The 15,977-nt window shown below is 45.4% G+C and overlaps 3 protein-coding genes across 6 annotated transcripts; 1 reads left to right on the top strand and 2 right to left on the bottom strand.

Moving 5' to 3' along the window:
- Nucleotides 1-507: 507 nt before the first annotated feature.
- On the bottom strand, nucleotides 508-6,277 carry LOC119287607. 4 transcript variants are annotated; one of them, XM_037567184.1, is made up of 3 exons: nucleotides 4,871-6,277; nucleotides 2,416-2,648; nucleotides 508-903 (listed from the first exon to the last, which is right to left on the bottom strand). In XM_037567184.1, the coding sequence occupies exons 1-3, from the start codon at nucleotides 6,169-6,171 to the stop codon at nucleotides 893-895; spliced, it is 1,545 nt and encodes a 514-aa protein (XP_037423081.1). In that variant the 5' UTR covers nucleotides 6,172-6,277; the 3' UTR covers nucleotides 508-892. The 4 variants fall into 4 exon arrangements, with proteins under 4 accessions (XP_037423081.1, XP_037423082.1, XP_037423080.1 ...); XM_037567185.1 differs by having other exon boundaries at nucleotides 508-2,648; nucleotides 4,871-5,037; nucleotides 5,116-6,277; XM_037567183.1 differs by having other exon boundaries at nucleotides 508-2,648.
- A 1,183-nt stretch (nucleotides 6,278-7,460) lies between these two features.
- Nucleotides 7,461-8,950, top strand: LOC119287606. Its single transcript, XM_037567182.1, has one exon. It carries the CDS (start codon nucleotides 7,547-7,549, stop codon nucleotides 8,714-8,716), a length of 1,170 nt encoding a protein of 389 aa, XP_037423079.1. The 5' UTR covers nucleotides 7,461-7,546; the 3' UTR covers nucleotides 8,717-8,950.
- Nucleotides 8,951-11,119: 2,169 nt separating this feature from the next.
- Nucleotides 11,120-15,234, bottom strand: LOC119287605. The gene is made up of 6 exons (XM_037567181.1): nucleotides 13,909-15,234; nucleotides 13,192-13,292; nucleotides 12,388-12,570; nucleotides 12,215-12,305; nucleotides 11,711-11,948; nucleotides 11,120-11,589 (listed from the first exon to the last, which is right to left on the bottom strand). The coding sequence occupies exons 1-6, from the start codon at nucleotides 15,207-15,209 to the stop codon at nucleotides 11,257-11,259; spliced, it is 2,247 nt and encodes a 748-aa protein (XP_037423078.1). The 5' UTR covers nucleotides 15,210-15,234; the 3' UTR covers nucleotides 11,120-11,256.
- Nucleotides 15,235-15,977: the final 743 nt, after the last annotated feature.

Raw genomic sequence — 15,977 nt, 5'->3', positions numbered from 1 at the left:
TCAATTTGTTGAATAACATGATTTTCATTTCTCGGTGTCATCAAGAGATTCAGATCAAGAACAAAAAAGAAGGAACTGATGAAGCTCCTTTATCTTCTGGTTGAGAGAAACAGGACAAAAAAAAGTATTTACACCAGTACAATAGTTCATCCTACTTATCAAAGATTACATGTTTCTGCCTTGTTCCAGAAGATGATGAAATGTTTCTAACCGAGGAAAATAAGATGAAAATGTTTATCAAACGATCACTGGCTCAAATGTTTATCTGTTGATAACACTGACTGAAATCGACACCTGTAGGGTGTAGTTTTCTGATCCACGACACACTGCAGCTAGCTCAATTGGTTTCAGCAAAACTAATTTGGTATGTTGATCTGAAGATAAATACTAGTACATGCTAGTAACCAGTAATGTTGAAACCCTCACAAATACGCTCTGAACACAAAGAGAGAACTGCCGCCAAGAGTATAAAACACGGATTCATATGGATAGGGAAAACAGAGTACAGAAACTGATGAAATATGTAGATAATGTTTATCCTATTTCTCAAAGATGAAATGTTTCTCAAAAGATCGAAACATCGTTGTACAGAACAACATAACAGACCCTGAACCGCTCCAATGTTAGGCATCATTGACCCTGATCCCCACTCGGCAGCTAATTTGCATCATAGAATCCTAGTTGCGACACTATCCTTCAGACCAGCTCTTGAACATCATTCGCTATTTCACTTCTTCAGGGTGCCAAAGCCTCCCCATTTGGTGCCTTAATTCTTGTCTACATTTAGTCTGGAATCTAAACTACAATACCATGACAAAAGTGTTTCCCAATTGTGGAGAAGAAAAGGATCCTACTCAAGGTGCTGATGACTGATGAACATCCGGCCTGACCATCAGCCTAGCACTAGCAGCACATAGCAACAGAGTGAGATGTTAGCACAACTGATATATACATAGAAAGCAAAACTCCTGTAAGAGGCATGTGATGCTAGCAGAATAAATTGAGTCAGACAGAATATAGTACATATGAATTTTACATAAAAAGCAACATTTCACACATGCACAGGAACATGCAATATGGTTTATGCAACCCTCCAAGACTGATGCAAAGAATGTCGCATCACAGAAAAGAGCAGAACAATGGCAGTCTTTTCAGAGCATGGCAAACATTGCAACCGCATACTGAATATGCCAAACATTGCAATAGCATTGGTAAAAAAGAAGAAGAAAACAGATCAAATGCTGAATGACAACAACACGTATCAAGCTACTTGTATACACATCAACAGATGAGTATTGACCATCAAGGCAACATGAAACATGCAGTTGCGACATCTAATGCCGTGTCTTGGGCATATCTTGGCAATTTCAGAACCTAATATCTGGCTGAACCACATTTTACAGACAGTGAACAATCTGTTACTAGTCTCTTTTTTTACAGACAGGTTCAGCAGAGACCTGACATTACCACATTTGAAGCCTCTACCTACAACCCCAAGGTTATTTACAGTGCGTCTAGGCGTGTGTTGTTACCATTTGAGTTTCCCCTAGTAAACGACAATATCAATGTTCTTGTTAAAAACAACTATTACCCGTATTTACTCTAAGAGGTAAAAAACATATTGATGCATGACCATCAATTCTATTATACGATTGAAAACTCACCAGGAAGAGATCCATACAAATGATTAAGTGGTCCAGCTTAATCACTATAGCATGATGATGATAATAGATTGGTTCGTTTAACACCAACTAATCACATTATTGCATAACTTATGTAAGACATGATTTAAAAGAGGAGATCTTATGTAGTAAATCTACCTTCTGCGAGTACACTATTTAGATAGATGCATAGATGTTCAAACTGGCATTGCTATTCCAAGTGTATAGGTAAGAAAGATAATAAAACATATGTATATAAATTTAGAAGGCAAATGGCTGACATGTTGCACCAGACACAAGTTCAAGATATGGTCAACCCATGGCACAAGTTTTTTTGAGAAATGAAAGCATTTTCTGCTTTCAGAAACATCATCTACTATCTATTAGCAAAACTGCATTGATTAAACAGTCTTCCAAGGAATGTGGATGAGAATTCAATAGATAAGTACAAATAGCAAACAGTTCTCCTTCCAAGCCCCAAGCAAGATTACTAGTAGTTTGCATATGCAGGATTACATGGCCATTTTTCTGTGGGAGTATATGACTAATTGGGGGCAGTGGCAGTGCCTCTTTAAAATTGTGGGCCCGGTTGATCCCAAAAGTTAATTGTGAAACTATTCCATAGAAGTTAAATTTCATGCGAAATCTTGGGAGAGCAATGCAAACTTCAAAGAAAATAAAGTATTTCACCACGCAGTTGTGCAGCCCTGGCAGCACTGCTGGTCCAAAGAAAGGGACAATGATAATACAGTACCTTCTTGAGAATCACCTTTCTCCGAAGATGGAGCAGCATCCTCACCATTGCTACCAGAGGTCTTTGAGTCCTCAGCATCATCTTTGCTGGATGTGCCCTTCACCGATTCTTCATTTGATACACTCCTGGAAACATCATCCAAAGAATCATTCACCTCTTGAGCTATGTATGCGCATTCATATTTGTCAAACGTGCTAGCACACCCTGGAGCAACTTCTCCATGACCCCCAACCCTAGGTGAAAACAAAGGCATACATTTTTATTAGTCTATACTTCCTTTGTAAAGAAATATAAGTGTTTAGATAACTATTTGAGTGATCTAAACGCTCTTATATTTCTTTACGGAGGGAGTAATTGTTAAGTTTATAGACAATACAAGGACATGAAAGTTACTGCAATCTGAGGTAGAATACAACAACAACAACAACAACAACAACAAAGCCTTTAGTCCCAAGCAAGTTGGGGTAGGCTAGAGGTGAAACCCATAAGATCTCGCAACCAACTCATGGCTCTGGCACATGGATAGCAAGCTTCCATGCACCCCTGTCCATAGCTAGCTCTTCGGTGATACCCCAATCCTTCAGGTCTCTCTTAACGGACTCCTCCCATGTCAAATTCGGTCTACCCCGCCCTCTCTTGACATTCTCCGCACGCTTTAGCCATCCGCTATGCACTGGAGCTTCTGGAGGCCTGCGCTGGATATGCCCAAACCATCTCAGACGATGTTGGACAAGCTTCTCTTCAATTGGTGCTACCCCAACTCTATCTCGTATATCATCATTCCGGACTCGATCCTTCCTCGTGTGGCCACACATCCATCTCAACATACGCATCTCCGCCACACCTAACTGTTGAACATGTCGCCTTTTAGTCGGCCAACACTCAGCGCCATACAACATTGCGGGTCGAACCGCCGTCCTGTAGAACTTGCCTTTTAGCTTTTGTGGCACTCTCTTGTCACAGAGAATGCCAGAAGCTTGGCGCCACTTCATCCATCCAGCTTTGATCCGATGGTTCACATCTTCATCAATACCCCCATCCTCCTGCAGCATTGACCCCAAATACCGAAAGGTGTCCTTCCGAGGTACCACCTGACCATCAAGGCTAACCTCCTCCTCCTCACACCTAGTAGTACTGAAACCGCACATCATGTACTCGGTTTTAGTCCTACTAAGCCTAAACCCTTTCGATTCCAAGGTTTGTCTCCATAACTCTAACTTCCTATTTACCCCCGCCCGACTATCGTCAACTAGCACCACATCATCCGCAAAGAGCATACACCATGGGATATCTCCTTGTATATCCCTTGTGACCTCATCCATCACCAATGCAAAAAGATAAGGGCTCAAAGCTGACCCCTGATGCAGTCCTATCTTAATCGGGAAGTCATCAGTGTCGACATCACTTGTTCGAACACTTGTCACAACATTATCGTACATGTCCTTGATGAGGGTAATGTACTTTGCTGGGACTTTATGTTTCTCCAAGGCCCACCACATGACATTCCGCGGTATCTTATCATAGGCCTTCTCCAAGTCAATGAACACCATATGCAAGTCCTTCTTTTGCTCCCTATATCTCTCCATAAGCTGTCGTACCAAGAAAATGGCTTCCATGGTCGACCTCCCAGGCATGAAACCAATCTGAGGTAGAATAGCACAGCTAAAATTATTCAATCAACCATTTTGATGACACGAGGTGTGGTAACTATGCTCTGTTCACTGATGTTTATAACAAGAGACTAGCCAGGAGCAGAGGTATAGAACTCTTCTCAAATACGATAATACATATCCCTCCAATATATACAGATTGGATATTCATGGCAATGCATAAATCATAACAAAAGATGTCAGGTCCTAACTCTCAAGTAGTGCCATCAAAACACTGAGGCTAATTCGACCCGTGGAATCACTCAAACACAGTTGAGGTCGTTGCCGAACAAAAGAAAGAAAAACATTGCTTGGCAACCACCTTGTCGCAGAACATCTAAAACCATTATAAACTCATCTTCCAAACTAAAAGACTCAAAGTCCCAAAGTAACTAAACTAAGGGCACATGGAAACAACCAACAGCTGATCCATCCAATAAATACACTTTTATTTGATGTTCATCGCATTGCACATATCATAACAAAAAATGTCAGGTCCTAACTCTCAACTACTACCATAAAAAAACACTAGGGCTAATTTAACCGCTGATTCCAAACACAAGAAAGATAAACACTGATTGGCAACCACGTCGGCGTAGAACATCTAAAACCGTTCTAAACTCATCTCCCAAACTAATGACTCAAAGTCCCAAAGTAACAAAACTAAGGGCACATGGAAACAACCAACAGCTGCTCCTAAAGAGTACTGAACTAATGGGAAGTATTTTTCCACAATCAAATCCATACACGTGTTTCAGCATTGCATAGCTCAGAACAGGGGAGGCTTTTAGTAGTAGAGCTCTCACCTGGCATTGAGGTCATGGCTGACACGTTCAACGGCGTCGACAAAGCCACCCTCCTTGATAGTATTGGACCCCTTGTCAAGTAGCTGATGTGCCTCGTCTACTGTTTTCTCCTCCTCTCCCCCCTCCTCATCACCTACATTCTCACTAGGGATCGACGGCAGCAGGTCCTGGTATTCGAGACGGTCCACGGGAGTGTAGAAGCTGACAACTGGAATCAAATTACAGAAGCCATGATCATCGCACACCTTCTTCACCCGCTCCGACTGTAGCTCGATTGTGAAGAGGCCAGCCACCGTGTTAACGAAAATGACATTCACTCCCTCGGCAAATCCCAATACCATCAGTTCAGCCTCTGCATCCACGAGAGCAGCAGGTGGGAGCGAATTTTGCAGGTGGATGACCCGGCTAAGTACCCACTGTGCATCACTCTCCTCCCTTGACCACAGTTTGAGATGGGAACTGAAGCCTTCGCTAACTCCTATTCCACCATCCTCCGCCACCATAAGGTTAAATATCTGCTTGTTGCTGTTGTATGGCGTCTCGAAGCCAGTCAGGACGTTGCTGGCCAAGTCATACTCTAGGATGAACCCACCGTCGGACATGAAGTAGAGCAGAGACCTCCCAAGGAGCAGGCTGGAATGACATGTAAACGTCAACGCGTGGAACTGGTGACTAATCTTGCCCAGTTCACCGGACCACGTGCCAGTCTCTGACGAGTAGACGCACACCGACGTGACACCGGGCCACATCAGCACACACCGGACCATGGTGAAGACGAAGACCACGCGGAAGGGACCCCCGTTGCAGTCGCGGTGGTCGCACCCGTCCGCTGGGCAGAGCACGGCCGCGGTCCTGTACACGTAGCTGCTGTGCAGCGGGGGCACTGGTATGCGCCGCTGGACGCCCGTGTTTAGATCCCACACAAGGAGTTGCTGAGCACCAGATCCCTCGGACTCGGAGAGGAAGAGGGCGCGGCCGTGGCGGCAGTCGAGGGCGAGCCAGGAGGCGCGGTCCGGGGCGGGGAGGGAGAAGGGCAAGGCGATGGTGGAGAAGAAGCGGGGGACGCGCTCGTCCTCCCAGTTGTGGAGGAAGCCGATCAAGGGCAGTGGCCGATGCTGGTGCTCCTTGATGAAGCGGCCGCGGAAGTCGGGCTGGGAGACGGCGCGGCCCCAGGCCTTGCAGGCGAAGGAGGCGCGGAGGAGGCAGGCTGGGTCGTCGTGTGGGAGGCGGAGGAGGATCTCCTCGACGAGCTCGTGCGGGAGCGCCGGCGGCGAGGTGCGGTGCCGTGGCGGTTCTGCCATGGTGCTCCGCTCGCTGGGTCTCGTTGGTGTGGATCTGGAAATGGGGAAGACGGTGGAGTGGTTGGGCTCAACCACAACAACCAGGTTCAGCCTCAGAGACTCAGAGGGTGAAACGATCGAGACTGTTTTCCTTGTGGAGAAAAGAAACTGAAAAGGAAAATTTCTGCAACATTTCAACTTGCATAACTTTTACTTTCCTTGTACTCCCTCCGATCCTTTTTACTCTGCATATTAAAATTCTCTAAAGTCAAACTTCACAAAGTCTAACCATATTTATATGAAAAAATATCAACATCTGCCATGGTAAAAGTATTACCTCGTTGAATACGATCATGGGTAGCACCGGGGACATACCACTTGGTCTAATGAGACCTCTGGAGCGGCATACCACAGACTCCAACGCAACGCAACACTCCCTTCCTTCTAGCATTAAGGCAAGGAGGAACAAGATTGTCTGCCTAAAGATTCGGCGGATTGTCGGAGGAGACCAGCCAGCCGACACGATCATCGATCGAGTTTTTGGTCATTTGCCTCCAACTCAACGCGGAAAGCCTTTCTCTAGATCAGGAGACGACACCGCCTACGACGAAAGCTTAGATTTGGTGAAAGAATAATTTACGAGTATATATGTACATCTTTTTCTCAAGAAATTTTTGTTACTTTTTGTTATGGATTGCACTGAGTGCACAACACCGTAGTAGTTGGTCGGTTCGTAAAAGAAAAGAGGTTTAGAAAACGCCTTTGGTGTTGAGGCTTAGCCGAGCCTCCACTCCACTTCGAGGAGGACCATGAGCCTCCGCTCCGCCCAGATTCCCAATCTCCTCGCAGCGTGTTTGGCAAAAAATGGGAAGGGGAATGGGAGTTTAATGTAGGGAGTTGTATTGAGATTAGACATGGAATGAGTCGTTTTATTCTCAATCCTCTGTTTGGCGCATGATGAAAATTATGTGTGAGAGTTTGATGAGAAATTATATTCCCGTGTTTGATTCGTGAGAATTGACAAGGAAATAGACAAGGGAAATTAACGTAAGTTATGATGAAGGGCTAAGATTGACTCACTAAAACAATTCCCTTCCAACTCCCATCCCCTCCCCTGTTAATAAAATAGTGGGAGTTAGAGTCTCAAGTCTCATGACTATGTCCTTATCAATTCCCAATCCCTTAACCAAACAATAGATTTGAAGTCTTGTACCCCTTCAATTCTCATTCTCTAGCTCTAACTACCCCAACCAAACAAACATGCTGTGAGACTTTGAGAGCGAGCGAGCAGCTCGCGTGTTGGGCCGGCCCACGCGAGTGTGACGCGTCAGCCATTCCACCCTCTCCCGCAGACCCGCACACACATCACATCCAGACCTAGCCACCAACGGTTACCATGGCAGCATCGCCGCCGCGCCGCCGCGCCTCGCCGCCGTCGATCCCGGACGAGCTATTCGAAGAGATCCTCCTCCGCCTCCCACCCGACGACCCCGCCTGCCTCCTCCGCGCCTCCCTCGTCTGCAAGGCCTGGAGCCACACCGTCTCCAGCCCCAGATTCCGCCGCCGCCTCCACGAGCTCCACCCCACACCCCCCGTGCTCGGCGTCCTCCACAACTGGGAATACGACGCCATCCCCCGATTCATCCACACCACCGCATCGTCCTTCTCCCTCGCCGCCCCGGACTCTCGCTCCTGGCGTGCCCTTGACTACCGCCACGGCCGCGCCCTCTTCCTCTCCAAGGGCCAGGACGCCGAGGAGCTCCTTGTGTGGGGGCCAATCACGGGCGCCCAGCAGCGCGTACCGGTGCCCGCGGCGTTCCAGGGCGACTACCCGACGGCTGCCGTGTTCTGCGCAATGGACGGGTGCGGCCACCGCGACTGCTTCGGGGGCCCTTTTCGGGTGGTCTTCGTCTTCTGTGTCGATGAAGAAGACGCTGAGCTGGATCCGTTTCTCACGTCGGCCGCCGTGTACTCGTCGGAGACCGGCATGTGGGGCGAGCTGACCTCGATGCACGGTGAGTTCGTGATGTACTTCGAATTTTATTCCAGCGTGCTCATTGGAAGGTCACTCTACTTCTTGTCCGACGGTGGGTTGATCCTGGAGTATGATTTAGTGAGGCACGGGCTGACTGTGTTCAACACACCTCATTGCCAACCCGATTACATGTCTGATGATGATGGGTTTGACTATAGATATAACCTAATGCTGGTGGAGGGGGGTGCACTGGGTGTTAGTCAAGAATTGGGTCAGCGTCTCAAATTGTGGACAAAAGAGCCAAGTTACGGCACTGATGCGATATGGGTACTTAGCCGGGTCATCAACTTGAATATGTTGCTTCCAAATGATGCTCTCGTGGATGCAACAAATTCGGTGCAAGTGTTGGGCTTTGCTCAGGAAGCAAATGTCATTTTCGTGGTGACGGTTGCTGGCCTCTTCTCAATTGAGCTGCAATCCAAGCGGGTGAGTAAGGTGTGCGGTCATCGTGGCTTCTGTAATCTGATTCCAGTTGTCAGCTTCTACACTCCACATGCTAGGCTCGAAGCACTCATGGGGCGAACACCATGACCCACCGCCGTGGCTGAACCCAACTCAGGCGATCTCTGCTGAACCTTCTCCAAAGAGGACTGATGGCAGATGATTCGCCATCCGTGAAATGGTAGCAGCTAGATGGAAGTTCAGAATTTGCCAAGATATGCCTGTAAGGCTGGAACTTTGTAACACGATTTTATTATTCCCCTGTCATATTCCCTCAATGCTTGATACTTACCTGTTGAATGGAAGGCTGGAACTTGATACTCATCCATTGTTTCTAGGTGTTTCTCAGTAATACCTTCCCACCACTATCCAGCTGCATTGTTTGTTGTGGTCCGATTTTTTCCATTGTTTCCTCTTTACTGTTTAAAATTGGAGGCATATTTGCTTTTATCTTGGAGGTTTGTAGAAGCCATTTTGGATGTTCTTGTTCATGTGCAAGAGGTGCTTCTTAAGCGCAACTCATATGTGCTATTTATTAAGTTCTGATTTACTTAATTTATCAGCTAGCATTACATGCCTCTTAGAGGAATTAGCCTTCTATAGATATCTGCATTTCTCAACACTTGTTTTTTATTCTTGCCGGTTCTTCTTTAAAAAAGATATATTTAATTCTGTAGTATGTGCCGGCCTATTCGGTGTACGAAATGTTCGCCTGTTTGGAGACTAGTTTTCTTCTTTTCAAATCAACATTTGTAATTTTATGTCTCTTAAATTCTGCAACGTATCTGAATTACATTTCATTTCTTAAAAAAAACTGTGCTGTGGGTTGACCATATCTGAATTTGTGTTCGCTGCCACATGTCAGCTATTTGCCTTCTAAATTTATGTACACATATTTTAATCTTTGTTATCAATACATTTGTAATAGCAGTGCCAGTTTGATCATATATGGATCTATCTAAATAGTGTACTTGCACAGGCTAGCTTTAACTACACAAGAGCAGCAATCCTGTCTTACATAAATTATGGAATAATGTGAGTAGTTGCTGTTAAATGAATCAGTCTATTTTCATGATCATGCTATAATGATTAAGTTTGTCGTTTAAGCATTTGTATGCATCTCTTCCTGTTGCTATTTCTTTTTTTCTAATAAGAACATTGACATAGTCGTTGGTTAGGGGGCAACTCAAATGGCAACAACAGAAGCCGAAAAGTACTGTAAATAATCTTGGGGTTGTAGGATAAGGCTTCAGATGGGGTAATGTCAGGCCTCTGCTGAAGCTTCTCCAGAAGAGGCTTGCAACAGATTGTTCACCGTTTGTGAAATGTGGTTCAGCTAGATATAAAGTTCTGAAATTGCCAAGATATGCTTGAGACACGGTATTAGATGTTCCTACTGCATGTTCATGTTGCTTCAATGGTCAATACTCATCTGTTGATGTGTATACAAGTTGCTAGATAAGTGTCGTTGTCATTCGGCATTTGATCTCTCTCTCTCTCTGGTTTATACCAGAACAACGTCGTCATGGTTGGGCCCGGAGGTGATCTGGCCATGGCACCGGCAGCTCAGCCGGAGGTGCAAGAGAAAGAGATGGACGGATCTGCTCCGCTGCCTAGAAACTTCTTCCACAATGTGGAACAAGAATTCCCTAGCTTATATCAAGTGGTTGTGCCGGAGGAGGAAGCCGCCAGGTTCGCACATAGCATCACCGCAGAGGGGAACGACAAACACCACTGGATGGAGGAGGGAACGCAGCCAGACCCAGAGCCTGAGGAGCCGGCCGCCGACGAGTTCATCTACGGCTTGCCTTGTCCACACTTCTCACCTGAGATGATCCGAATGTGCAGCAGGATGCTGTGGCCTCACCTACATCCTTGTCCGCCATCTTCTCCGGCCTCTAGTACATACCATCAGCTTAATTCATTATAGTTTTGTTGTGCATTTGTTTGCTCAGTCTGCCAATTAATGTTAGAGATCTGAGCTCGCTTGCAACAATGTAATGTGTAATCTGTAAATGCATCTAGTATTTGCAACATTCTAGTTTTCTGATAACTAATTGTTTAACCTCCATTCGGAAAGAAAAAGTATTAATCGTCACTACTAGCCTGCCTCTCAGAATTAGCAAGAATAGAACATTCTTCAAACAGTAGAAAATTCAAATGTTTCATTGCAACTGATGCAACACGTAGACAATAAATGTTTCTCAAATGATCACTGACTTGCAAAAACTACATCTAAGAGGCATGTAATGCTAGCTGATCAATTAAGTAAGACTACATACGGATGTATATAGACATACTACATACGGATGTATATAGACATAGTATAGAGTGTAGATTCACTCATTGTGCTCCATATGTAGTCCATATTGGAATCTCTAAAAATATTTATATTTAGGAACGGAGGGAGTAGAAAACAATGGATGAGTATCGCACTGCGGAGAGCCACTGATGATCCATCAGTTATTATGTGCTAATGCCAAGAACACCTAGTGACCAGATCAAAAAATTAGTATACAAATCAGCAGATAAGTATTCACCATTGAGCGAAAATGAACGGGGAGTAGTAACATCTTGTTAGAGTGTCCCATGCATATCTTGGCAGTTTCAGAATTTCTATCTAGCTGCTATCAAATTTCATTCACGGATGGTGAATCATCTGCTGCAAGTCTCTTTGGAGAAGGTTCGTAGGAGATCGACTCATCTTTAGCTCGTTTCATGTCTCTGCCAACAATCTCAAAGTCGGTTATGCTACTTCCAGTGCTTCCTCTTGGTGCTGCCGTCGACATAGTTGGGGAATGGAAGCTGTTGTTTGATCGTGCCATCTGCGAAGAAGTCAAAGATGCAGTTCTTGCCATAGTATTGTTAACACTCTGCTCATGACTTGCCTGTGAGACCACCCTCTTCATAATATTATCTATGCCGTCGCTTGGGGTTGACATTGCTTGCTTCAGTTCTTCAAGCTGAACCAAAACAATTAAGAGAGATGTTATTGTTCCTTACAAAACGTATTCTTCGTTCATAGAGCACTAGATTCATGAGCAGAACCAAACTGGTAGCATGAATAAAATTAAGTTTGTTCACCTTCTTCTGGAATCGAGGCAACATTCTAGCAAGGTAAGATATCTCATCTTCCAGAGTCGACTTTCCTGAGTGTCCTTTAGCAGCAGATGCTCTAAGGTCTCTATCAGCCAACAAAGCTTCCTTGGCAATTTTCAGATTATGTATACGCGACTTGCATAATGAAATAGCCTTTGCACAATATGGGATTGCATCCCCAACCTTGGATGCTAACTCAAAGGCCAAACATATGCGGACGTTTCTAGAACTGAATTAAGGTAATCAACAAAGGAAGAATTGAACTCAAAGACCTAATCATAACAAAACAGCATTATCTACCTAACATTTTTTTTCTGGTGATCACAGTCCTACTCCAAATCTACACTAACATGTGGATTCAAAAGCAGGTGAAGGCACCTGTGCAAGATTTGGGTCAACTCAAATTATTTGAAACCACACTATTATGCTGATTTGTTCTACTACTATACAGCAGAGTGGCTGACACTCTTATCACCACAAAGAGGATACAGATCGACAATTCGAAAATGGTCAGGCCTAACCAAATGTTCCAAGATCGCTAAAGCTTCAAAGTAGTAACCGATTGAGCTGTCTCTGTCCTCTACAAAAGTGAAAATCAAATGTGAGGCCTTAAATGACCATTCACCAGCCTAACACATGGTAACTGAGATAGCTGAGATTACCTCTTCTCATGGAGATTTCAGCTAGAGCAGTCAATATAGTAACCTTCTCCATTGTCTTCTCTGGACTCTTGGCAACTATCACCCTTGCAGTATTCAACATTTTCCAGGCCAAATCCAAATCAGAATCATCTCCATCGCCTGTCATGTTCCCATCCGTCTGACCTTTGCCACGCAAGTTTGCCCCTAACCAACAACAACTATATCAGCACGTACCATTGAAAGAAGAAAAACATTTTTTTCCTTTAGAAAATGGAAGAGTTTTATTATTCCGGGCCTCTGAATCGAGGATGCACACAGCCCAAGAGGAAACAAACAGCAATTAGATGCACACAAATGCATAGAAGATCCAACTCACTTAGTATACTGTGATCATATAATATTAGTGAAAACATTCCAAGTCCCAAACCATTAGTACTTTGCATTGGCATGGGCAAATTACTGATAATAAGTTTATTAGGTATACTCTTCATTAGGCATGAACAGACAATGAGAACTTATTGCAACCAGTAGTGTTATCAACTAGATACTACAGTATATAGATTTAAAAGGATAATAATGCCTTTCAGTGTATATGAGTGTCTAGGGCAGTAGCAGTGCCATGTTAAAGTTGTGGGGTCAACTAATCCTGCAGTTTTCTCTAGGAGACCATTCCATAAACCTGAAGAACAATGCAAAATACAGTGATATATTTCAACCTATAGTGGTGAAACTGATATAAATGATAAAGCATGCCTTCTTCACAATCATCTTTGTTGGTTGTAGGTGTGATTGATTCTTCATTCGGTGCATGCTTTGAAACATTACCTGAACGATTGGCTGCCTCCTGAGCTTTGCATAACAAGGCACCTCCATAACGGTAAAACGTGCTAGCACACTCAGGAGCAAGGCCTCCATAATGTCGAACCCTACGTGACAACAACAACAATGCATAAATTTGCTGATGCATCATCGTTAACATTATAGCATAAACATGTACTCTGAAGTGGACAAAACCATTTTATGACACAAGGTGTAACTACGTTCTGTTGACTGTCTTTTATAGTTACTAGTGCTTGCACAGATTATGAAGTACAAATCTGAGGAAGAGGAGCCATATAAATGAACTGCACAGTGATCAAATAGGATAATACCTATCCCTCAAGCACTTGGACTTTGATTTAATTCTCATCGCATTACAGACATCACAACAAAATATGATAATACCTATCCCAGGTGGTGTTGTCAGATCATATTGGCTAACTGGACTCACTAACCCCTCAAAGACCAACACCCACACCATTGTGCTCACTGTCAAATACGTACATGAAACCAAAACACCACCCTTGGTAACCACATTAACATAGAGCATGTTAAATCCTACTAAGGTAGCTACAAATGTCAGGACTCAAAAGGCTCTGAGCCACACATGAAAAGAACAATGAACTAACTGGAAGTTTTCTTTCTCACAAACTATCCATATGTTACGCTACAGCAGCATGCCTAGCTAGGAGAACAAGTGGAGTTTGGGAGTAGAATCCTAACCTGATCTCGAGAGCATGTCTGAAGCAGTCAGCCGCGTGGGCCAAGTCCTTCTCATTGATAGCCTTGCACCCCTTATCAAACAGCACTTGCGCCAATTCTAGTGATTTCTCCTCCCATACCCCTTGCTGACCACCCCTCCTCAGTAGGTTCAGCCGCGGCGCTGGGTCCTGGTGTTCACCCCCGGGCACTTGGAGCCCAGAATGTGGAGTGTAGAAGCTGACAACTGGAATCAAATTACAGAAGCCATGATTATGGCACACCCTTTTCGCCTGCTCCGACTGCAGCTCGATCATGAAGAGACTACCAACAGTTTTCACGAAAATAGCATTTGCCCCCTCCGCAAAGCCCAACACTGGAACAAGTGTGCATGGATCGATGTCCAGGTCGATGATCCGGCTCACCACCCATCGTGCATTAGTGCCATCACTCGCCTCCCTTTTCCACAATATGAGCTGAAAATCAATGGCTTCGGCAACCCCCAGCAAACCGTCCTCCGCCACCATGAGGTTAAATCTGTGGTTTTCACTGCCGTAATCGTTAGGTGGTGTGTCCAACACAGCCAGTTCACCACTGCCCAAATTGTACTCCAGGATCATCCCACCGTCGGACAGGAAGTAGAGCAGAGACCTCCCAACCAGCACGCTGGAATTATGCTCAAAGTCCATGGCGAACTCGTGTTCCCTCGAGTTCAGCTTGCCCCACGTGCTAGTCTCTGACGAGTACAAGCACGCCGATGTGACAACGTCTGCGTTGGGCGAGATGTCGAGGGTGAAGACGAAGACCACGCCGAAGGGGCCCCCCGCACAGTCGCGGTGATCGCACCCGTCGGCTGCGCAGAACACGGCCGCGGTCGGCCACCCGCACGTGAACGCCGAGGGCACCGGTATGCCCTGACGGGCGCCCGTGATTGGCTCCCACAGGATGAGTTCCTGAGTTTCCTGGCTGTCGTCGGAGAGGAAGAGGGCGCGGCCGTGGCGGCAGTCGAGGGCGCGCCAGAACCGGCGGTCTGGAGCGGTGAGGGAGAAGGGCGAGGCGGTGGTGGGGACGAAGTCTGGGATGCGCTCGTCTTTCCAGTCGTGGAGGAAGCCGAGCACGGGGGGTGCCCGGTGGCGGTGGAGCCCGATGAAGCGGCGGCGGAAGTGGGGATGGGAGACGGTGCTCCTCCAGGCCTTGCAGACGAGGGAGGCGCGGAAGAGGCTACCTGGGTCGTCGGGCGGGAGGCGGAGGAGGATCTCTTCGACGACGTCGTCCGGGAGAGCCGGCGGTGGCGGTGGCGGTGGCGGCGGCGGCGGGGCGGCCATGGTGGGTTTGGGTGCGGGTGGGGAATGGTTCCGGTTCGGCTCAGCCAGGTCGGAACTGGGAATGGTTCGACTGTTTTGCCCACTAACTATAATTGTTTTCTACTAAAAAAAACTATAATTGTTTTTTTCCTGTTGATGAATCCATTTGGAAATTCTCGAAAACATAGCTACTCCAAAATATAGTACGTTTTTTTTAGGCTAGTTTAGTCTAAAAAGCATCTTATATTTTGATACAGAGGTAATATATGTATAGTGAACGCCTATTTATCAGGCACTTGGAAAAAATATTGAAGCAGTCGATTTTTTGTGGATCATTAGATCACCATTCAGCGACCAAGATCACACAGCCTCTGGATTTTTCTAAACATCCATTTTTATTATTATTATTATGGATTATCTTCCTTTGTTATTTGTACAATCATGACAGTTGATGAATAGATTGTAAGTTTTTCCAAAAAAAAGTGTTGGCTAGACTGTATGCCCCTTCCCCCCTTCGCCACCTTTTACCACCATGTTCGTGTAAGTCAAGGTCATGTCTCTATGGCTAACTCCAACCGTCCGACGCAAAAAGACACCTTTTTGTCCGACTTTTGTCCGTTTGGATCGGTCAGACGAACACGAGCATCCGTTTGCGTCATGATCACACATCCATTGGTTTTTCTTAAAACATCCATTTTTTTATTGTGAAGGATTATCCACCTCTGTTCTTTGTACAATCATGGCAGTTAATGAAATAGATTGTAAGTTTTTTCCAAAAAAAATGTTGGT

Source organism: Triticum dicoccoides, chromosome 4A, assembly GCF_002162155.2.
Source record: "Triticum dicoccoides isolate Atlit2015 ecotype Zavitan chromosome 4A, WEW_v2.0, whole genome shotgun sequence".
Taxonomy (NCBI): Eukaryota; Viridiplantae; Streptophyta; class Magnoliopsida; order Poales; family Poaceae; genus Triticum; species Triticum dicoccoides.
Note: the sequence above shows the minus strand (reverse complement) of the source record. Positions and strands in the feature narration are given on the sequence as shown.